We start from the raw sequence: 20,693 nt of genomic DNA, 5'->3' as shown, positions 1-20,693 counted from the left end.
AGGGAGAGATGGAACAGTCTTAATTAAACAAAGCCCAGGCCGTGACAATAGGTGCCACCTCTGTTCTGAAGCTACCCAGGATGTGACTCCTACCCTCCACAGTCCTCTAGGAACGGCTCCACTTTCTTCATTTCTACAAAGGGACAAGAAGCAGTGACAAGTCCCCCCATCTCCACCCACTCTTCCAGACACGGCCGCAGTGCCTGAGCTCGGGGTACGCATGAGCTGAAGAAACATAGATTCCTCAAGAGCTGCTATTGAAGCCACGAGCAGCATGTGCCAATGTTCCTCCCACAATCCCGCGTCAGTCTCCAGGAGCCGCACATCTGGCTGTCACACACTCTTTTGTGGGGCCATCTCAAAGGCTGAACTGATGCTGCCTCTCCCCGGGGCCAGTCCCACAGTGGCCTCCCTGTCCTCCCAGCATGTGATGTCATGAGCACGAATGTCCTGCCAAACATTTAAGAGGCTGTAGCTCATTGTGTACATTGTATAGAGAAACACTGACACACAGATTATTTCTAATTAAAACAAGAAAAGAGGCATGACGAGACAGAGCCGGACCTTGTTCTATTGTTCCACCAGGCCACCGAGGCAGTGCGGGTGTGTAACTTGCATTCTCCAAGCTCACAGGCTTCTCCTTTTGTTCCCAGTCTGTCGCCAGCATCTGCAAACCCAGCGCTTCCCTGGAAACGCTCTCGGCTTTAATGTGGTTCCTATCAAGTTCTTGGAAAGCATGAACAGAACCGGTTTATTTTTAGTGCTAAGATCCCTCCACGCTGTCTATTCAGAACAAGCCGCAGAAGTGATGGTCTTACTCTCAAAATCATCCTGTCTCCAATGACCGGCAAAGAGAGGACAAAGGATAGGATTCCTGCACCCCAGAACAACAAGAGAAAACTGTTTTCAATCCACTGTTCCTCAAAGTGTCCTATGGAGGTGACCCAGCAGAGTGACCACAGTGCACATCCAAAAACACCCACACACTTGGCTCTGGACTGAGTGAGTGTTTAGGAGAGAAGAAAGTGAACACCTGACCCCTTGAGTGATGGGGTCTTAAGGTGAAGGCTCTATGCTTAAATAGGCAAATCCCTGTCGGTCCTGACCTTCACAAACCACATAAAGAGCAGTCATGTGGGAGGATTAAAGATGGAAAACTTCTGCAGAGCTGGGTCTCAAGAGCATGGACTCCTCCTCCCTGTGGTTTAGGTAGACAGTGTGTTGAGGCCGCCATTTGGGGTGTGTTTTGGGGAGCATGAATTAAGATTTACTATGACCATTCAAAAAAATGTATTGGCCACAAAGAGCAGATGGAGTGAATTCCTCTTAGGATTACAGAGTCAGAACCTATTAGTAGACCTTTTCTGCATAAGTAACTTAGAAATCATTTCTACCGTGATATTTGGGCATGGGCATTTCCAGAGAGACTTTGTCCATCTGAAGGATACACTATACTAGATAACGAAATACTAGATAACAAATTAGCGTTTTCAGTCTGTGCGTGTGCGTGTGTGTGTGTGTGTGTGTGTGTGTAAGCCAACCAAGGGTTAAAGCCAGGCATCTCCCCCAAACCACTCGTTTTGCTGTTGTTTTTTGTTTATTTTATTTTGTTTCTGTCTTTCTATGTAGCCCTGGCTGTCTTGAAACTCACTTTGCAGATCAAGATGGACTCACAGGTATCCATCGCCCAACTCTGCCTCCCAAATTCTGAAATTAAAGGCATGAAGCCAGGTGGTGGCACATGAGGCAGATTCAAGTGAATCTCTGTGAGCTGGAGGCCAGCCTGGTCTACAGAGCGAATACCAGGACAGCCAGGGCTGCACAAAGAAACCTTGTCTCAAGGAAGGAAAGGGGGGGAAAAAGGCATGAACTTCCATGTTTGGCTCACTATCTTTTTCCTTTTTTCTCTCTCTCTCTTTTTTTTTAAAGAAGATCTCTCACTGAACCTGGAGTTTCTAGACTCCCCATGAATCTTCCTGACTACACAGCACATAACACACACAGAGAGAGAGGAGAGCTAGCACTGGGGCTGACTGTAGCTGAACTGTATCCCGTACTTAAGCAGCGAGCCCTTTACCAACAGAGCCAACTCTCCAACCCCAAATGATTTGTTCTTAGCTTGGCGATCAGAAATTAATTTGTTGAGCTTTGTTTTGTTTGTTTCTGCTTTATTTTTAATCAGCTAATACTCTAAAAACAACAGAAGACTAAAGACCAGTTTGGGAGACACTTGGTTATTTTATTGCACAGATTTTACCTGAACAAAATGCACCAACCCTGTTTGGAGTGTCCAGAGTCTCTGACATTGATAGACCATCAGTGCTTACACCCAGGAAGCCAAATTCAACAGTACAATTTATGTTAAACAACATTGCTTCAAGATCGCTAGCAGAATGGAGACAGGGACGGAGGGGGAGAAAAGCTTTTACAATGTGTTAACTGTGAAGCTCGTACAACCGGAGAATTAGGAACCACAGCATACAAACCTGGAAATGGTGGCTGGTCAGTTAAAGTTACAGTCTTCTCACTACTACTTACTGCATATTAAAGTCTGCTTGGTTCATTTCCTTCATACTGGTGAATTGAGAATTTCAGGAAACCCACGGTTATAAAAATGATCAATCTTGAAAAAGTACACACAGATAAATGTAAAATCACCAATTAAGGAAGAGCCCCAACCCCACCCTTATAAAAAGGAAGCACTCTCCCAGGGAGAGCGTTCCGAAGTCCCTCCCACTTGTGTTCCCAAGTCTATCACCTTCTATCTCTTGTGTGTAAGTGACCTTGAAACTGAAGAGGGAAGAAAAAACAGAGAGGTGTCTTTGTGAGCCTCCCATTGTCATCGGTAACTGTCTGAAAAGTGTCTTTTATTTCTCATCCAATCCACACCCAAGTCAGCTATGTTTCCAAGACATTTGAATTTAAGAGAGAAACAAAATATTTTTTTAATCAACAACAATGGAATGCCCAAGGAAAGAGCTAACAGCGGGCAACACCATGAGAAAACTATGTGGGCATTATCTGAGCTAGAGATTTCTTTTAAGAACCGAGACGTGGTGGGGTGGGTGGGGTGGGTGGGGTGTTAAGACTGCTAACCACCAGGCAGGGTACTTTCTAGACCTTTGGCTTTAGTGCCTGGCAGAGAAGTGGGCTTCTCCCCCACTGTGGCGAGCAAACCCAGGGCCCCAGGCCCAGCATCTACAGCACCTCGGTGGGCAGTGGAGCAGCCCTCTTAGACGTGGGCACTCTTGGCATGCGTGGGCGAGCTGGAGCCAGAGGAGTAATAGAAACGGTTTTCTCCAAATGACTGTGCATCCCCGGAGCAGCAGACGATGACACAGCCACCCACCAGGCACATCACGGCACCGATCCAGCCTGCGTACAGCGAGTAGCCAAAGCTCACGATGGTGATCTCACGGTGGGCACATACGGGGAACCAGATGGTGGCCACAATGGCACAGAGAGCTGGGGAGACAGGGAGAGAGGGTGACTGGGCACATTCATCACGCACCAAGTGCACTGGGCAGGCAAGTTCACTCCACAGACACGCCCCTTTCAGTCAACTACAAAAACACCAGCACAAGCCGGGCGGCACACGCCTTTAATCCCAGCACTCGGGAGGCAGAGGCAGGCAGATCTCTTTGAGCTTGAGGCCAGCCTGGTCTACAAGAATTAGTGCCAGGATAGGCTCCAAAAGCTACAGAGAAACCCTGTCTTGAAAAATAAGAAATAAATAAATAAATAAATAGATCCACCAATACACAAAGCACTGTTCCTTTGGCAACCTCTGCCCTATAGAATGAGATGACTTACAACAGACTGTGTCCAATGGCAGGTTCTTGTTTTCCTCAACAGGTACAAAGACAAACACCCTTGTAAGGACTTAATGTAATCATTTAAGCCCCAAACCCATGTATTTGCTTGTACTTACATATCATGTTACTTTTAGTTTGGGTTCTGGTTTTGTGTGCGTGTGTGTTGTGGCTGTTGTTCTGAGCTTTTTCAGGTCAAGGCTTCACACAGAGCCCAGGGGGACCTTGCACTGATTAAGTTGTCTTGCTATGTAGCCAGCGACCTTGAGTCCCGTCCCCTGAGTTCTGAGGTTTCAGGCATGAGTTGATACAAGCAGTGTATGGGGTGCTCGAATGGAACCCCGTGGTTTGCTAGACACAGCTCTCCGCCTTTCCAATCCCATTGTTCTGGTTATCTAATCGCACTAGGCTTACGGCTCTCTACGTCTATTGCTCACCCCACGTTCTGAGATCTGTAAAAGCAGGCGCCATGCCTTAGTTACGTGTAGGAACTCAGTGCTCAGCTCAGCACCAGACACAGCTCCGTGTTTCCCAGCCGGATGAGTAAACAATCAGGATCTTCAAAAATGAGAAACAAGATGGTATCCATCCAGTTCCCCACGTTCCTGAGTTACTCAGCCCACACCACAAAGGCCTGGACGAGCTATTCCTTTACTCTCGCTGGTGCAAACGTCGCGCGTATGGACAGAGGACCAGGCAAGGGTCTGAGTTTGTATGGTACCAGTCACGATCACAGAACACCAACACACAAATGAACAGTTCTTGGGGTAAAAACAGCTCGTCTATTCAAGGGTTTTGATTGTTATTATACTTTATTTATGGCATGTATGTGTATCTGTGAGCACACACATCACAGGGTGTGTGTGGAGGTCAAAGAACAAGTTTCAGGAGCCCACAATTGGGTACCAAGGATCAAACTCGAACTGCCAGACTTGGAGGCAAGTGTCTCTATCTGGTGAATCTTCCTGCTAGTCCAGATTTTTTCAAGAAAATTTAAACATTTACCCAAGCTCTATCAAATAGGGTAGCCACAGGCTACATAGGGCCATTTCACCTATGCCGTGGGGCTAGTGAGATTGAAATTTTGATTTCCTTTTAAATTTTAATGATTTTCATTCAAATGGCCACATGTGTCTGATGACCGTTTTACTGAAAGACATTGTTTGAAAGGATAAACAACCCCGTGACTCCCTTTAGTATAGTCTGAAGTCTCTCAACCACAGCAGGACAGAAACTTCAGGAAAAGATTTAACTAGAGATGGCCTGTTAGAGTTGCCAGACACAGCACTGATCAGAACAAGATTTCCAGTCGGCATCCTAAAAGCCATGGCCAAGCTCAAGCTACTGCACCACACCGCCAGCCCAGCGCTTGCCTCCTGGGGGCCTTGTTGCTTTCAACACAGGATGCTATTTTCTGGTTTCTACACAAGCTTTCTAACATACACCATCTGACCACGGGGAGGAAACACAATCTATCTAACGTCAGCTGTAAACTAAGGATTCAAGTCTTACCCATTCTGAAATATTTGAAATTATCTCATTTGTCACGTAGCCTACAATAGTTCTTATAACTACGGACTAGCTGCACCCCCTGAGTAGGACGGAGATATACAATAAGAAGAGGTCATAGCCGGGCGTTGGTGGCGCACGTCTTTAATCCCAGCACTCGGGAGGCAGAGGCAGGCGGATCTCTGTGAGTTCGAGGCCAGCCTGGTCTACAAAGGGAGTTCCAGGACAGGCTCCAAAGCTACAGAGAAACCCTGTCTCGAAAAACCAAAAAAAAAAAAAAAAAAAAAGAAGAGGTCATTGCTGGCCTTAAAGAGTGGACACCCAGTCACCAGAAAAAGCTTTCCAATGCCCAGGCGCCCTGAGAGGAGCAGGGGAAGGAGCGAGAAGGTGAGGAAGAAAGGTCTCATTCCCAAACAACTGATTTGAGTAAGCACAACAAATCCCTCCTGGTTTCAAAACACTTCATGGTTCCAATAAGTGTTATTCTTTTGGGCTACCTTGTATTTACACATAGAACACACATACACACTCGTGCACATGAGCACTTACACCACTGCTTGCCTTTGTGAAAACTAAGAACATTCAGATCCGCTTTAGATTTTACACAGGAAGAGCAGAAATGGTCTCCAATCCAGTTAGCATTCCTTTATTTCCCAAGCACAGATAAAGCGGCCAGGAAGAGTCAGGCTCTGTCTTCCAAGAAGGTTGGCTGGTTTTGCTTGTGTTAGAGACATTAGATTTACTGTGTGTAACTCACTAGAAAACGGGGGATGCCTATGTCTGTAACGGCCATGGAGGACTGGGTTGACAAACAAAAGACGGATAGCTGGATGAATGGATGCACGGATGGACAGACAGACGAATGAAAGGTAATCTCGTTTTGGTTCTACTTCCCTTATACCCCAGTCACAAATTTTAATGTGACTTTAACAGTGTGAGCCACAGACTCACATTTTACCTCATTAAAACCTCCCCTCTTCCATAACCCGTGCAAACTAGGCAAATGAACACCGGTAGCTCTTTCCTTCCTGCAGACAAATGAACTCGAGGTGGAATTCCTGTGGCACTCAGAGACAGGGCACATCAAAACCGCTAAGAAATAACAGGCCACCACACATGAAAGGGAACTAGAGGCCAACTTGAGGTGACCTGCAGCTGAGCTTGAAAGGAAAACTGTTTAGACACCAACAAAGGAGAATAGGAGAACATACTCCAGTTCAGCGGTAGCTTTGGGTGGGTGAGGGGCCGTGAGGGCGCTGACTGACTGGTGAAGTTAGGAAGTACAAGCCAAAGCACCGCGTCACTGAAAAATCTGGAGGGGTGAAAAAAACCACAACCACTGTTGATTTTCCCAAAGGCAGAGCCTTGCTAGGCCTGTCCATCTGTACCCACCGTCCCATTCCGAAAAACAGGAGTTTGAAACAGTCCTGCTATCTGGGAAAAAAAAAAATAGATTTCCATGAAAAGTCACAGTTACCCATAAGGTAAAGGAAGATGAACAACTGAATGTCTCCCTTCTCTATTTATGTCAGAAGTTATTTTTAAATTAAGTCTCTAAGACAAGACAGTAGTTTTGTGCTCGAATTTCTTATTCCTTCAATAGATGCCATCCTCACCTGCACGGGAAGGAGCAGGACTCTGCAGTCTGTTTAGGGGAGCAGAAGCTAACAACTCAGGGAACAGGTGGCAGACACAACAGATTTGCCCTCTCATGAGTAAAATCCCCTCCTTGTTAAGGAGTGAGAACATCTGCCGGTATCAGGAACAATTTTCAACTAATACAATAGGATGTGTTCCTTAGTTGACAGGACACGTCTTTGCTAAAGTTCATGATGTGTCTTAACTAAACAAAGAAGTTACAAAAGCGATATCTAAGTGTATCTTCCCATCTTCTTAATGTTAAATAACACATGGTAATATTCAGAAACTAAGTAAACAAGATACACACAACCTCTTAAATGTGTACAATTAATTATTAGGTGTCAACCAAAAAGGTAGCAAAAGAAAAGAAAATAAGTGTGAGCTGAGGAGGTTCAGTGGGTAAAAATGCTTATTGTACAACCATAAGGACCTCAGTTCAAATCCCCAACACCCACGTGAAGGTCTGGGCACAGCCACTTGTACCTTTAACCCAGAACTGTAGGAGACAGGAGAGGAAGATCCCTGGAACCTGCTGACTTTCAGCCTTGCTCCAAGCTGAGTGAAACCTGTCTCAGGGGAATAAGGCAAAAAGGGATAAAGGCCAGAAAAGGTCCTCCTCAAACCCTCTCAGGTGCACATCACACATACACACACACACGCACACACACACACAACAGAAAAGGTTCTCCTCAAACCCTCTCAGGTGTACGTCTCACACACACACACAACAGAAAAGGTCCTCCTCAAACCCTCTCAGGTGCGTGTCACACACACACACAACAGAAAAGGTCCTCCTCAAACCCTCTCAGGTGTGTGTCACACACACACACAACAGAAAAGGTCCTCCTCAAACCCTCTCAGGTGCACGTCTCACACACACACACAACAGAAAAGGTCCTCCTCAAACCCTCTCAGGTGCACGTCTCACACACACACACAACAGAAAAGGTCCTCCTCAAACCCTCCAAGGTGCACGTCTCACACACACACACAACAGAAAAGGTCCTCCTCAAACCCTCTCAGGTGCGTGTCACACACACACACAACAGAAAAGGTCCTCCTCAAACCCTCTCAGGTGCGTGTCACACACACACACAACAGAAAAGGTCCTCCTCAAACCCTCTCAGGTGCACGTCTCACACACACACACAACAGAAAAGGTCCTCCTCAAACCCTCTCAGGTGGACGTCTCACACACACACACACACACACAACAGAAAAGGTCCTACTCAAACCCTCTCAGGTGCGTGTCACACACACACATACACACACACATACACACACCCACACGCGCACACACACACAACAGAAAAGGTCCTCCTCAAACCCTCTCAGGTGCGTGTCACACACACACATACACACACATGCACACACGTACACACACGCACACACACACGCACACGCACACATACACACACGCGCGGAAAAAAAGATACGAGGAAGTTAAATAAAATTAATGCAGATGTGTCTGAATTTTTAGGTAACAAACGGGAGAAAAACAGAGAAAGAAGAAGACTAGGAATGTGGGGAGTCCCCAGAGCAGCGCCTCTTCTTCCATGATGTGAGTTTGTGTTTCAGGCCCTGCTGCAGCTACACTAGGCACCAAGGGGCTCTGTGAAGCACTGTTAACTGCTCGAGTTGTTCTGACCCTGACCGTATCCTCCTTGGTACGCTGAGATCGTCACCAGAGTCATCTACAGCCTTGGGTGTCGGGGGATGGGAAGTTGAGGATGACCGGGAAGCCTCGCTGAACTGCACGGGGAGAGGAAGTTGGAAGCCGACACACGGGACTGAGGGAGAGGCTGGGGGACAGGTACTGTTTCTCAGGGAGCTGTGCGGTCATATCTGTTGCTCTTTTCCCATATGGACCTAGAGAGCCTGAGTTTCTCTTTTCCCACCTATTGCTTCCCAAAGCTCCTCCCACACAGTGGCCGTCAGGAGAACCTAGCGTTTAGCGCTGTCATCGAGTGATGGAATGTTCAGGTCTATTATTCTCCTGGCCGGCTCTCGCGCTGACTTTTTCCCATCGTTTTCACTGCGTGTGCCATCGACGTTTCCCTACAGCTTTCTAAAACAAGTCTCACGGTTATCTGTCAGACTTAATTTTATTCGTATTTATTGTTGTGCGTGTGTTGCTAGGGTTTGAAGCTGTACACTCTGCCACATTTCCGGGAACTTGTTTTTTCAAAAAGAAAAAAATCACAGAAAGGGCTCACACAGCATTTAGGGTCTCCGTTCACTGTCAGAGTCACTGCCCTCCTGAGACGCCCCGTCATTCCCATTACTGAGAGGAATTTTTATTTAGACAAGGGTCTAAATATATGTACACAGTAATAAGCCTGTTCTCCTCTGCTTGCATCCAGGACCTCACTCTTTCCAAAGGCAAGGATCCCCTCTCCCTGTAGGAAATCTGCAGACTGTCTCACACTCGCCCACACCCTTGATTCTAGTACAGTCCGCCGCTAACCCGGAAGCTTGCAGCTGAAACAACTTTTTCCACCATAAATAAAGCCACCAGGCCCAGGTGTGTAAAGGGGAAAAGGAAAGAAGACAGAAGTCCCTGAGGAAGTTGAACACCGGTTCCTGCCTGCCCACTCCCTGAGAGACGTCCAGCTGAAGGGCTGTCCACGCCCCAGCGAGAAAAGAATGAACTGAATCAGAACAAGGAGTCAGGGTTCCTTCGTGATGGGAACAGTGACCATCACCACTGTGGGTCCCCACATTCCGATTTCTAAGGATGCAGGTGATGTCTCTGGAAGTGAAAAAACGTGCCTCTTCTCTCCAGCTGTGTGCGTGGACATGACCCCTGCAGAACCCAAATAAGCCAACATCATGGCATAATCATGGCAACCATGACCTACTATGCGCAAGATGCCATGCTAAGTGTGTCCCATACTTCCTTGCGCCGTTCTCACTAAGCTGGGAAGGAAGCCTGGCTGCGCAGAGACTGCAGTGGCCCTATTAGACACTGATGGAGGGCAGTGGCGTCCTGATTCAGTACAGCTGGTTTGACTCCAGCAGACAAGGTGAGAAGCGTCAGGTCCTAGGGCCTTGGGCCTTAAAAGTTCAGATGCTAGATTCTCCTCCACTCTTGCCTAGCTGTGAGCCATCTGTTGCTCTTAGAACACTGCCTCTGGCTTAAGAAACCACAGAATCAAGCTCCTATTCCTCCCCACTCAGACTTTAAAAGACACAGCTGGCCAGCAGGGAGCCTTTCTTTCAAGCCTTCGGAAAAATAGTCAGAGACTCTCAGGACCCGAAAGAACTGAATTCATGTTCCGTTTCTCGAGCAGGACTGGCTGACACTGCCCCTTTCCAGCCCCACCCCTACCCCAGCTCCAGAACTACTTCATGCTAGCAGCCATACTTCGGCTGGGGTGTCATCAGTGACCCCTAGGACTGAGCATGGGCCCAGGACCAACTTCTCCCCAAAGAGTGACGAGTGGCAGAAAACAACCGAGAACTACACACAAAGACGCCTTCACACTCTGCCCCCTCCCCCCGCCGCCCATCCCTGGGGTGGGAAAGCAAGGGTCTTGTGGCTGGGGGTGAGGATACAGAAAGGACATCAGCAGATGACACTTGAGACAATGACCTCCACAGTCCAGAGCCAGCTCCGTCCAGTCAAGACAACATGAAAACCGAGGGTCAGTGGAGACCTGCTGAGAAATAAATCTGACAGCAGTAAAGAGGGGCAGGCGGTATCAAGATGAGGCTAGACCCAGACTGCGAGGCCCTCCATCCATTCTTCCCATGATGCTTCCTTGGGCTCGGGTTTCTTTTTACCCACAGATTGAATGGAGACAGACAAACAGGGCCAGACAGATGCACATCCTCTCTCCAGCCCCATCCCACTTTCCTCAGCTATCAAACTGTCTTCCTGTACAAGACACCTTCAAAAGATAAAGAAAACCTTGGGCCAATGAGACGGCTTAGTGGGCAAAGGGGCTGACAAGAGTGGAAACCTGGGTTTGCTCTCCAGGTCCCCATGGTGGAAGGTGAGAACCAAGTGACCTCTGTGTAGTGGCGCACACCTTTAATCCCAGTACTTGAAAGACAGAGGCAGGTGGATCTCTGAGTTCAAGGCAGGCCTGGCCTACAGAGCAACTTCCAGGACAGCCTGGGCTATATAAGCTCTATCTCAAAAAAAAAAAAAAAAAGGAAGGAAAGAAGGAGGGAGGGGGGAGGGAGGGAGGGAGGGGAGGGGAGATAATTCATCTGGGAAGTTTCAAATTACACATTGCTTCCTCACCACTCAAAAACCAAAAACAAAGCAAAGCAAAACCACAATTGGTATCTATACACTTTGCTTGTTTCTCTCCTGCTTGTAGACTGGTCTGCAGCTGCTCAAGCATGCTGTCTCACTTGGAGGTATTCTGGAACTCTTATGTGTAAGAAAAGAGAGCTAGTTTTTGAGACAGTGTATCTTATGTATCCCAATGAGTCTTATATATCCCAGGCTAGCCTGGTTAGCCAAGAGGATGACCTTGAACTTCAGATCCTCCTGCCTTCACCTTGCAAGGGCTAAGATTACACATGTGCTTCTTGCCAGCATTTCTTCTTGCAGTACAGGGGACAAGACCCTCGGCAGGAAGTTAGATCAAGCTCCTACTACGTACAGGTATGATCAACAAAACTGAATGAGCACGAACCACTTCCCCAGTGTAGACGGTTCCTTCCTCCACCCCACGACCTGTCAGCTTCTCTTCAACTCTCTGGATCCCTGTGCTCCGGGAAACCTCTCCAGAGTGACTTAGCTGCTGTCTTCCCTGTGTACTTTATACAAGTCATTTTAAGGTGACCTCCCCCAGACTCCATATCCTGGAGTATCTATACACACCTTTTTCTTCATCAGGGTCCCCATAATCTACCACAATGCCTGCTGTTCTTGATTAATGGACACTTACTAAGCAAAATACTCATCCATCACCTACTGGTCTGCCATGCCCCGCCCCTTTTCCTTTGTGCTCCTTTTTCCCTGCCCTTTTTGTTATTTATTAATGAGGCTTTCATTTCTTACTGCAGTGAGAATCACCCTGGAAGCCTCCTAAAAAAAATATATCTTTCCTGACCTGATCCCCAGAAAATTCCAGTTTAATTGATTTGCTATGAAGTGTGAACAAATCATTCTAAAGGGGTTCTGCTGTAGAGTCTGCTTAGAGAGTCACCCCACAAACCCCTTTCTTCCAATTTTCCTTGTTAACCTCCCAACCCTTCTCACAGATGAAACCAGTCCTGTCTAAACTCCTCTGGAATATGACCGAAAGGACACAGATTGTGGGTGTCTGTTGTCCAGTATGTTGTCTTGACTTCTTTCGCATTTCTCTTGACGTAGCAACTGCAAGACCTGAGCTCACATTCACTGGAACTGGGTAGCCAGAGGGAACGCTTACCCAGCAGAATGAGGAGCACCCCTGCCAGCTGGGCTCGCCTGTACTTGGCCACTCCAGGCTCGTGGCCCATTCGGATGCAGGGAAGAACCGTCAACAGCAGCAAGATGGCTGGCAGACCCAGAACCGAAGCAGCAATCATGAGAGCTCTACAAGCCTGCACGTAGCCTGGGAACGAGAGAACAGAGAGGGCGCGTTAGACCCTGGCGCGGGACAGGGTCTCTTACTCCTGAGTCCCACCTCTCAGGAATTCAACACCACCTTCCTCCTTCTGGTCTCCTCTAAGACTTAAAATGGGATCAACGATGTCCAAGATCACCCCGCAACTCCTACTTTTAAAGGAACTCGGCGCTAACAGCAGTGAGAGAGCAAGAGAAACAGAGCAGACGAGGGTGCAGACCACTCGGCCATGGGGGAGCCGTCAAGATTTACTTGCATCATCGTAACACCTAATTAAAGATTCATCCAGAAACTCAAATGCTCAGAAGCTCACTTCTGATGACGGGTTGTTGACTCGTCTACTGCGACACGGTCTGCCTATGGAACCGTAGCGAGTCAGTGACTTACTGCATCTTACTTGCTTGTCGCCAGCGTGATGATAATAACAAAGGCCCTCCACCTTCCTAATAGAACTCCACTGGCAATAAAACTCACAATTCAAAGAGTCTTCAGAAAATAGTCTACGCTAAGCACTGAGAAAATGGGCAGCAGATATTACTGATATTATTGTTCTGGGTCGATTTTAATAGTTTTTTTTTTTTTGGTTTGTTTGTTTGTTTTCAGGACAGAAACTCTCCATTGTCCGGACAATTCTCAATCTCTGATCCTCCTGCTTCAGCCTCCCCAGTGCTAGGGTTACACTCACACTCAGCCCAGCGCAGTACTGCTCACTTCAGTGTGCCGCACAATTTTGTCCTCAGTTCCTATTGGGTGTGAATGTATGTAGCCCTGACTATATTAGAAACTAAGACCTCCTCTCTCTCGCTCCTCCCCAGAGGCTGCTGTCCTCATGGCTCCTCTCCCCTTAGATGATCAACTTCCACTTCCTGCTTTATCAGTGGTGCCTGGGCATGTTTCTCCATGGGTCTGTCAATGCTTAAAAGACGTCTTTCCAGTCCTGGGGATTCCTGTAGAGTAGACACCTGCCTTGGTCTTCATGCCCCATAACAGGTGACAGAACTATCCATGAAGGAAAAGGAGAGCTGAAGAGAGATGTAGAGCAAAGGTATCCACTCTACATTGTCAAATAAGAGTGCTACGGTATGAACAATGTTACAAACAAGCTGGACAGAGACCAAGAGCTCCACAGATGCAGGCTTACTGTTTCCCTTTTACATCGTTCATTGTTCCCCACTGAAGCATTTCCTCCCCACTTTAAAAATAAAAGCCTTATGTTTATAAATGTCTATTGTCTTGTTTCATTTGCTTAGGCAGAGCTAGTGGCCTGAGTGAGGCTGAGTTATTGGCAAAGCCAAGAACTGACCCTTTCCCGTGGACCACGACCTCATGTCAGATCCGGCCAACCTCACCTTTGTGCCAACATGCTGCGCCAACACTGCCCCTTAGCAAGGTGTGCCACATGGGCTCTCTTCCAACTACTGCCCATCGTCCTAAGAATGAGATAACCTGTCAGGTATCCCAGGAGGAGCCCCAGAAGTCTGAGGCCCAGCCCCTCCCCCGCCCAATCAGAAGAGCCTGGAAGAAGAGCCAGGGCCCACACAAAGGCAGCAGTCAACTCAAACCGATGCTCTGAAATTTACGGCACAAGGCTGTCCATGTGCTGCAGTCCCATGGCCATGTCTGGAATCAGAAGTCAGAGACAGCAGTGCCCCTACCCCCACCCAGTTGGTAAGGTAAGGAAGCATAGGACAATTAAACTTTTCCACACAATATACTCCCAACCCCAGCATGGCCCGTGTGCTCTGAAAACAAGCCATTTGGCAGCGGATGCTCAGGAAACGTAATTTCAGGGGAAGGAAACAAAGGGATTTTATACATTAGTCAGAAATCTCTGCCACCAATGACATTTGCCCTTTCTAGATTGTCTCCTACTTGAAAGGGGACCTTCGTTTCTCATCTCACTGACTCCTGCAAGCAATCCTGAAAAACAAGTGATTGGTTTTATTTAAATTCTTTAAAGAAGACCTCCTAGGGTCTCCTGGGGTTAGCAACCTGTCCCGGGTAACCCAGATTCTGAGAGCTGGGTCCTGAAGTCTGACCCAAGTCTATCAGAGCCATATTAACTGAGGCTGTGTCCACACCAGGATTCCCTAACCCTGTCCTTCCAAATGTCCAGATGGAGAAAAGGGCACTGAAAGGCGGGGCTGATGTGCACCGTGCCCCCTACTATGTGGTAGAGACAAGGTCTGGACCAGGAGCAAATACAAAGAGAACTTAAAATGTAATGGAGGTGTGGGTATAGCTCAGTCTGCAGAGAGTTCGCCTAACATGAGCAAAGCCCAGGGTTCGATTCCAATACCGCATCCTGGGATAAGGATAAGAAGTTAGCAGTAAGTGAGCTGGGCAGAGGGAGGTGAATTCCAAATGCCCTGTCTGGAAAAGAGGGCACAATTGGGGGCACAGGGTCTCTGGAAAGCCCAGTGGTCTGGAGAAGGCACAAATTCAGCTACTCTCAGACCAGTAACTTTAGGGCTGATTTCGTCTCACCTTAAGACCTGGCTATGCCCTTAAATACAAGCATCATTGAAAGCCAGAGGCAGCCTCACCACAAGGCATGACAGATTTCTAGCAGGAACCTACAAGTAGTGCTGACAACCTCTCGAGTCATCTTTCCCATAGGACCCAAAGGAGGATGCGCCTTCCCAAACTCCCTCACCCAGTGTCTCAGAGGCTCATCAATCCTCCCACACACACCCAGAGATACGGCGGCAAGCTCTGGAGTGATCCTCAGCACCGCCTTTGTCTCTGGTGGGCTGTCCCTCTCTTGAGGTGCTGGTTCTTCTTAATACCAAGCAGCCCGCTTGGAGGAAGGGTGACACTCTAGCAGGGGAGGGGTGTCACTGCAGCCCTTTTGAGGGACTCCTGGGCAAAGGATATGGGTGGTGACAGGCCAGATAAGACAGGCCTTGAGACCTGAGAGAAACATCAGAGATTCACTAATCTGGCCAATCCAAAGAGTCCTTGAAGGTGAGCCTAACCTCTCGGGGGATGGCTGAGTCCTGTACAGTCTCAGAAGCTCAGCAGATACTTTCTCAGGCACCAGTGTAAAAGAACTCACACTGTGTGCTTTCCTCCTCAGATCTGTAGACTGACTCTGATCAGAAGCCCGTCGGGGAAGGCAGGGGCCAGGCTTTAGGATCTCTGGTAGATTAGCTTGGAAAACTGGGATGTCGAAGCAATGGGAATTAACAAGAGTTCCTACCATGCGTATAGGACTGGATTCATTAAATTCTCAAAGCCATTAGCCAGTGTTACCAGTGGCCAAACTGCCTTTATTATCTCATGTTCCAGATTAAGAAGCTGAAGCCGACAGGTGGTTGTTTAAGGCTAATTCTCCTACAAGGTGGGATTAAAGATGTCAAAACTGTACCCATAGGTCTCTTGAGTCCCCCAAACTTCTGAGAACCCTGTCAAAAAATCCCCATTTCTGCCCCAGTCTGCCTCTGGGAGCTGCTTCAAGCTCAGGGTCCTTACCCGGGAGGATGAGGATGTCCACGAGGGGCTTGCAGTGGTAGAGACCAGTGGCCATGACGCAGTCGGCCCACAGCCCCTTGGAGCCCAATTCGTCCATTTTTCGGCAGGTGGGGATGGTGTAGCTGCAGGTCACCACCCAGTCATTGGTAGACGTGGTGACGATGATGCCGATCCAACCCACGAAGCTCGTGACGAAGCCCACCACCTGCAGGCATGTGGCTACCATGGTGGCAGCAGCGACGTTCACTTGGCTCGACCCTCGCGGACTGTACCCCCTGCGCCGGCCTGGACAAGGCCTGCACTAGGCTTTCCCTGCCGCCCTGGCGAGCCGTTGGCTCCGGACACTCGAGGTGGAGCGGGAGATGCTGCTAGCGCTGCCGCGAAGACAGGTGTGCCGGGCGGGGACAGCAGCGCTGCTGGGCAGCGCGCCCCCGCCCCCTCTTTAAACTCGGTGGCCCGGGCCAGCAAACGCCAATCCGCGACAGCCCCGGGCCGAGCCGACCAATCGCGAGCCGGGCGGGGTGTGGCAGGGAGCAGGGGTTGGGGAGGGGGCTGCATGCCGCCCCGCGGGGCTGGGTAACGCACGGTCAGCGCTGGAAAGTAAATTAATCCCATCCCGATGGGGACCAGCGGAGTGCAAGGGGCGCGTCGCGCTCCTGTTGCATTTCCTGAGCGTAGTTTCTCTTCTTGAGGTCTCTCTCTTGTCTCCGTGGCTGGGTCTTCCTCTGCAACTTCTACCCACTACCCTCTCTCTTGGTTTTCCCTGCTGTAAACTCTTCCAAGGGCATCCAGTACAGTTTCCTATGGCCCTAAGGAGCCGAGGGGACCAGCACTCCGATGTTATCACAAGAAAAGACTGGATGAGAGCACTTGCTGCGCATGCACAGCGAGAACCTGAACCCCAATCCTCAGCGCCCAATTAAAAAAATAAATAAAATAAAAAACCTGTGATGACCTGCACTTCTGTAGCCCCAGTGAAGCTGGGCTGAGGCAGAAGGATCTCTGGGGTTTGCTGACTGCCATCCTAGCTCTAGGTTCAGTGCAACTCTCTGTCTCAAGGGGATAAAGCGGAAGGCGCCAGAGCAGGACATGGGACATCCTCCTAAGGCACCCCACACATACCACACAGACAGACAGACACACACACACACCACAAGGAGCGAGTAAAACAATAATGCTTTTCTGTGGCGTCAAATCAGCAGCTCTGGTCCCAGTAACGGTGGCAATAGCCACACTCAGACCTGCTATTAACGCTTACTGTGTACGTGTGTTTTTCTAGTACAGCTCATTGAATTCTCCAAAGTTTGTAATGGAGACAATTGTCGACGCCACACAGAAAGAAAAATAAAAAGCCCTCAAAAGAAGAGTTCCTCAAGTTTACACAGTTAGGAAAGAGAATTCGTGGGTCCATCTCATCACTGTCCCTGACCGTTCCTGGGAACCCATCCTGGTTATCACTTTCTGAATGTTCTGAGAGGGCTTGGTGTTCCACTTCTGATACATTAAAAGCGAAGCGCTCTGCCTGGATCACGGTAAACAAGTGAGCTTCTGTTCTCCGCTGAGGAAACCACCAGCCGGGACTGAGCGGGGAGTGGAAGATAGCAGCAACCACAGCCTAGCAGCCCTCTTCTTAGTGCGTTCAGATAAGGCTCCTTCTGTGCCCCTTGGGAAGGAGTTCCTGGGTAGGGATGAACCCCGGGACTTGAGCGTGCCAGACAAGTGCATTGCAGCTTCAGGTTTGTATAGCTGAAAGTCTTGAAAGCGTTGGCTTTTCTTACTATGTCCTAATCTAGTCTTGAAAGTATTCTTGATCTAGTCATCTAGGCCACTTCCTATTTAAAATAGTGAAGGATTTCAGCAAACACAAACACTTGGTGCTCAACATTCTGAAGTCTCAGGTACTAATTCAGTACCGTTGGTGTTGAGCTTACCACAGCCATCCGCATGCTGGAGTCTCAAGTCACCAAGTCTTCTCGGGAAGACTGGCCTTGAGGAGACCGTGGGCTGCCTCTTAGCCTGGGGGAGTGACGGTAAACACTTCATTAGTGTTACTGTGGCTCAGTGGGACAACCCTACAACGCACTTGACACGGGGCTGGTACTGTTGACATGTCAGCGACTCTTTGTGCTACCAGGCCAGGCTGCACAGTTCAAATCCTGGCTCTACCACTACTGGCTATGGGATCCAAACATTTCACATGCTTTTTATTAATATGAAATTTGTATCCGTTCCTTGAGAACTTCATGCATGTATTTTAATTACATTTTTATTTACTTACTTTGTGTGCATGTATATGTGTATGGGTGTGTGTGCATGGCACATGTGTAGAGGTCAAAGAACAACTTGCAGAAGTCAGTTCTCTTGTGCCACGTGGGTCGCAGGAATCAAACTCCAGCCTTCAGTTTTGATGGCAGGTGCTTTACCTGAGCTGTTTCACCAACCCTACTTAGTGGTCTTCTCCCATTTGTAAAGTGGAGGAGAAAAACCACCCTTATAGTTATCTTTATGTGTATGTAAGTCACTATACATACAGAGTTGAAAGTAATGTCTGATACAAATCCTCAATAAACCTGGCTACTATATTGCCATCTGGTGCTCAGAATTCTTGTTTTTGCATTCTTCTTGCATCCACACAAAATAAGGATTTGTACAAACTATTTTATAGGATTCTATTCACCTTTTGAATGAACCATCAGGTCTACAGAGGTATATTCATGTGGATGTTGTCAGATATCCTCTTATAATACCCAAAACTAGCTTTGTGCTAAGTACAATATAAGATATGAAAACCCCAAGCACTGCAAAATAATCAGGAACTTTACGTTCTTGGCACCTCGTTAGAACTAATGCTCTACACAGGACAGCCCAATCAGAATTCAGCAATGGTCTGCTTGCCCAAGGGTCTCACACATGTGCACTGGTCACTGGTGCATGCAAACTCCCTCTCTCTCTCTCTCTCTCTCTCTCTCTCACACACACACACACACACACACACACACGTGTGTGTGTGTGTGTGTGCTTGCAAAGTCAGATTTCAGAACTCAGGCACAAAGTAGTAAAAAGACTTGCTAAACAGTTTCTGTCTTGGAGGGCAACACCCAGGGCACACATTCCTTCTAGATCACTTTCTTCACCCACGTGACTCTCGGGCTCTTCACTTGGGAATGAGAAGTGAGTTTTCCACTAGGGGTGTTGTGAAGATTAAGGCACCATGTATCACTTGTAAACATAAGCTACATTTACAAGACAAGACACTAAATAATTATTATGATCATCTTCTGATGACAAGCACACACAAAATGCTACCTGGTGGAGGCCAACAGACATATGATGGGGCTGAATAAAGTAGCCACGAGTAAAAAGGCTGTCCACTCCAAATGAAGTCAGGCAGCCACTGAGGCACAGAGACCCATCACCAACAAGTGGACAGAAGCCCTGAGAATCCTCCAGTAGCCATAGGATATGGCTTCATGAGCCACACAATCTCAGGCACCCTTCCACCGTAACTGAGTCTCTAGAGTCCAGCCACACCCAGAGAGTGTCACCATCCCGTCTCGGTTTGTTTTCTTCCAGAAACTCCGTCGTCTCCCCTCTCCACATCCCCACGGAAGCTCCATCGTCACCTTGTCCCCTCTCCACATCCCTACAGTTTATCGCAGGGCTGGGAAGTTCCTGAGGAACCCTGAGTTTCTGTCTTCTGACCTGGAGGCATTTGAAAGGGAGAGTTTAGAGGGCCAATTAGTGCACTAAAACGAGAAAAAAGGAAGCAGTTGTGCTAAGTGTCACCGTACCGTTTACACCTAAAAGTGGCCATTCAGTTAGAGTGTGCTGTGTACAAGAGGCTAAGGCTTTAGCTAGAAGGCATCAAAAAGCTCACGCTGAGAACTTTGGGCCAAATAAGTGTGCTCTTAGCGCCCACTAGTGATCGTGTAGGTGGTTTAAAAAAAAAACTGAAGGGAAGGCTGAGAGAAACCAGTGATGGACTAACCTAACCTCAACCTACATGTCAAGTAGGTGGGTATTTTTCTGGGATAGTTTTCTTCATATGTTAAAAATACTCATCTCTTTAGGAAACCAAACACAAGGTGTACGTGAACCCACTTCTCCAAGACTGCAAATCAACAATCTGTTGTGTGGAGCGGGTACACTCTTGCATGTGTTTGGGTGTGCAGACACACATGCAGACGCCAGAGAACAGCACCGAGCGTTGCCCACCTTCTACTTTTTTGCTTGTCGGTTTTCAGTTCCCACTGGCCTGAACAAGTAAACTAGACTGGTTGACCAGCTAGCTCCAGGGATATGTGTGTCTCCACCTTCCCGGGGATGGAATTACACATCATCAAGCACACTTTCTTAGTGCATTTTATTTGAATTATGTGTATTGTGTGGTGTGTGCAGGAATGCAGGAGCCCGCAGAGGCCAGGGAAGGCATCAGATCGCCAGAAGCTGAAGCTGGGAGTCGTGAGCTGCCTGCTGTGCCTGCCATGGTGCTCTCAACAGCCCCAAGCTGACCTTTTATGTTGGTTCATTTATTGTTTCTTTGTTTGTTTGTTTTAAGACGGGGCTTCTCTGTGTAACAACTCTGGCTGTCCTAGAACTCAATTTGTAGACCAGGCTGGCCTCCAACTCACAGAAATCCCCCTGCCTCTGCCTCCCAAATGCTAAGATTAAAGGCCTGCCTGTGCTA

The 20,693-nt window shown here is 48.2% G+C and overlaps 1 protein-coding gene across 1 annotated transcript; it reads right to left on the bottom strand.

Moving 5' to 3' along the window:
- Nucleotides 1–2,226: 2,226 nt before the first annotated feature.
- On the bottom strand, nt 2,227–16,409 carry Cldn11 (claudin 11). The gene is made up of 3 exons (XM_057757022.1): nt 16,007–16,409; nt 12,356–12,520; nt 2,227–3,465 (listed from the first exon to the last, which is right to left on the bottom strand). Exons 1-3 carry the CDS (start codon nt 16,230–16,232, stop codon nt 3,233–3,235), a joined length of 624 nt encoding a protein of 207 aa, XP_057613005.1. The 5' UTR covers nt 16,233–16,409; the 3' UTR covers nt 2,227–3,232.
- Between the last annotated feature and the right edge of the window lie 4,284 nt (nt 16,410–20,693).

Source organism: Chionomys nivalis, chromosome 24 (genome assembly GCF_950005125.1).
Source record: "Chionomys nivalis chromosome 24, mChiNiv1.1, whole genome shotgun sequence".
Lineage (NCBI taxonomy): Eukaryota > Metazoa > Chordata > Mammalia > Rodentia > Cricetidae > Chionomys > Chionomys nivalis.
This window is presented reverse-complemented; position numbering and strand designations above follow the sequence as displayed.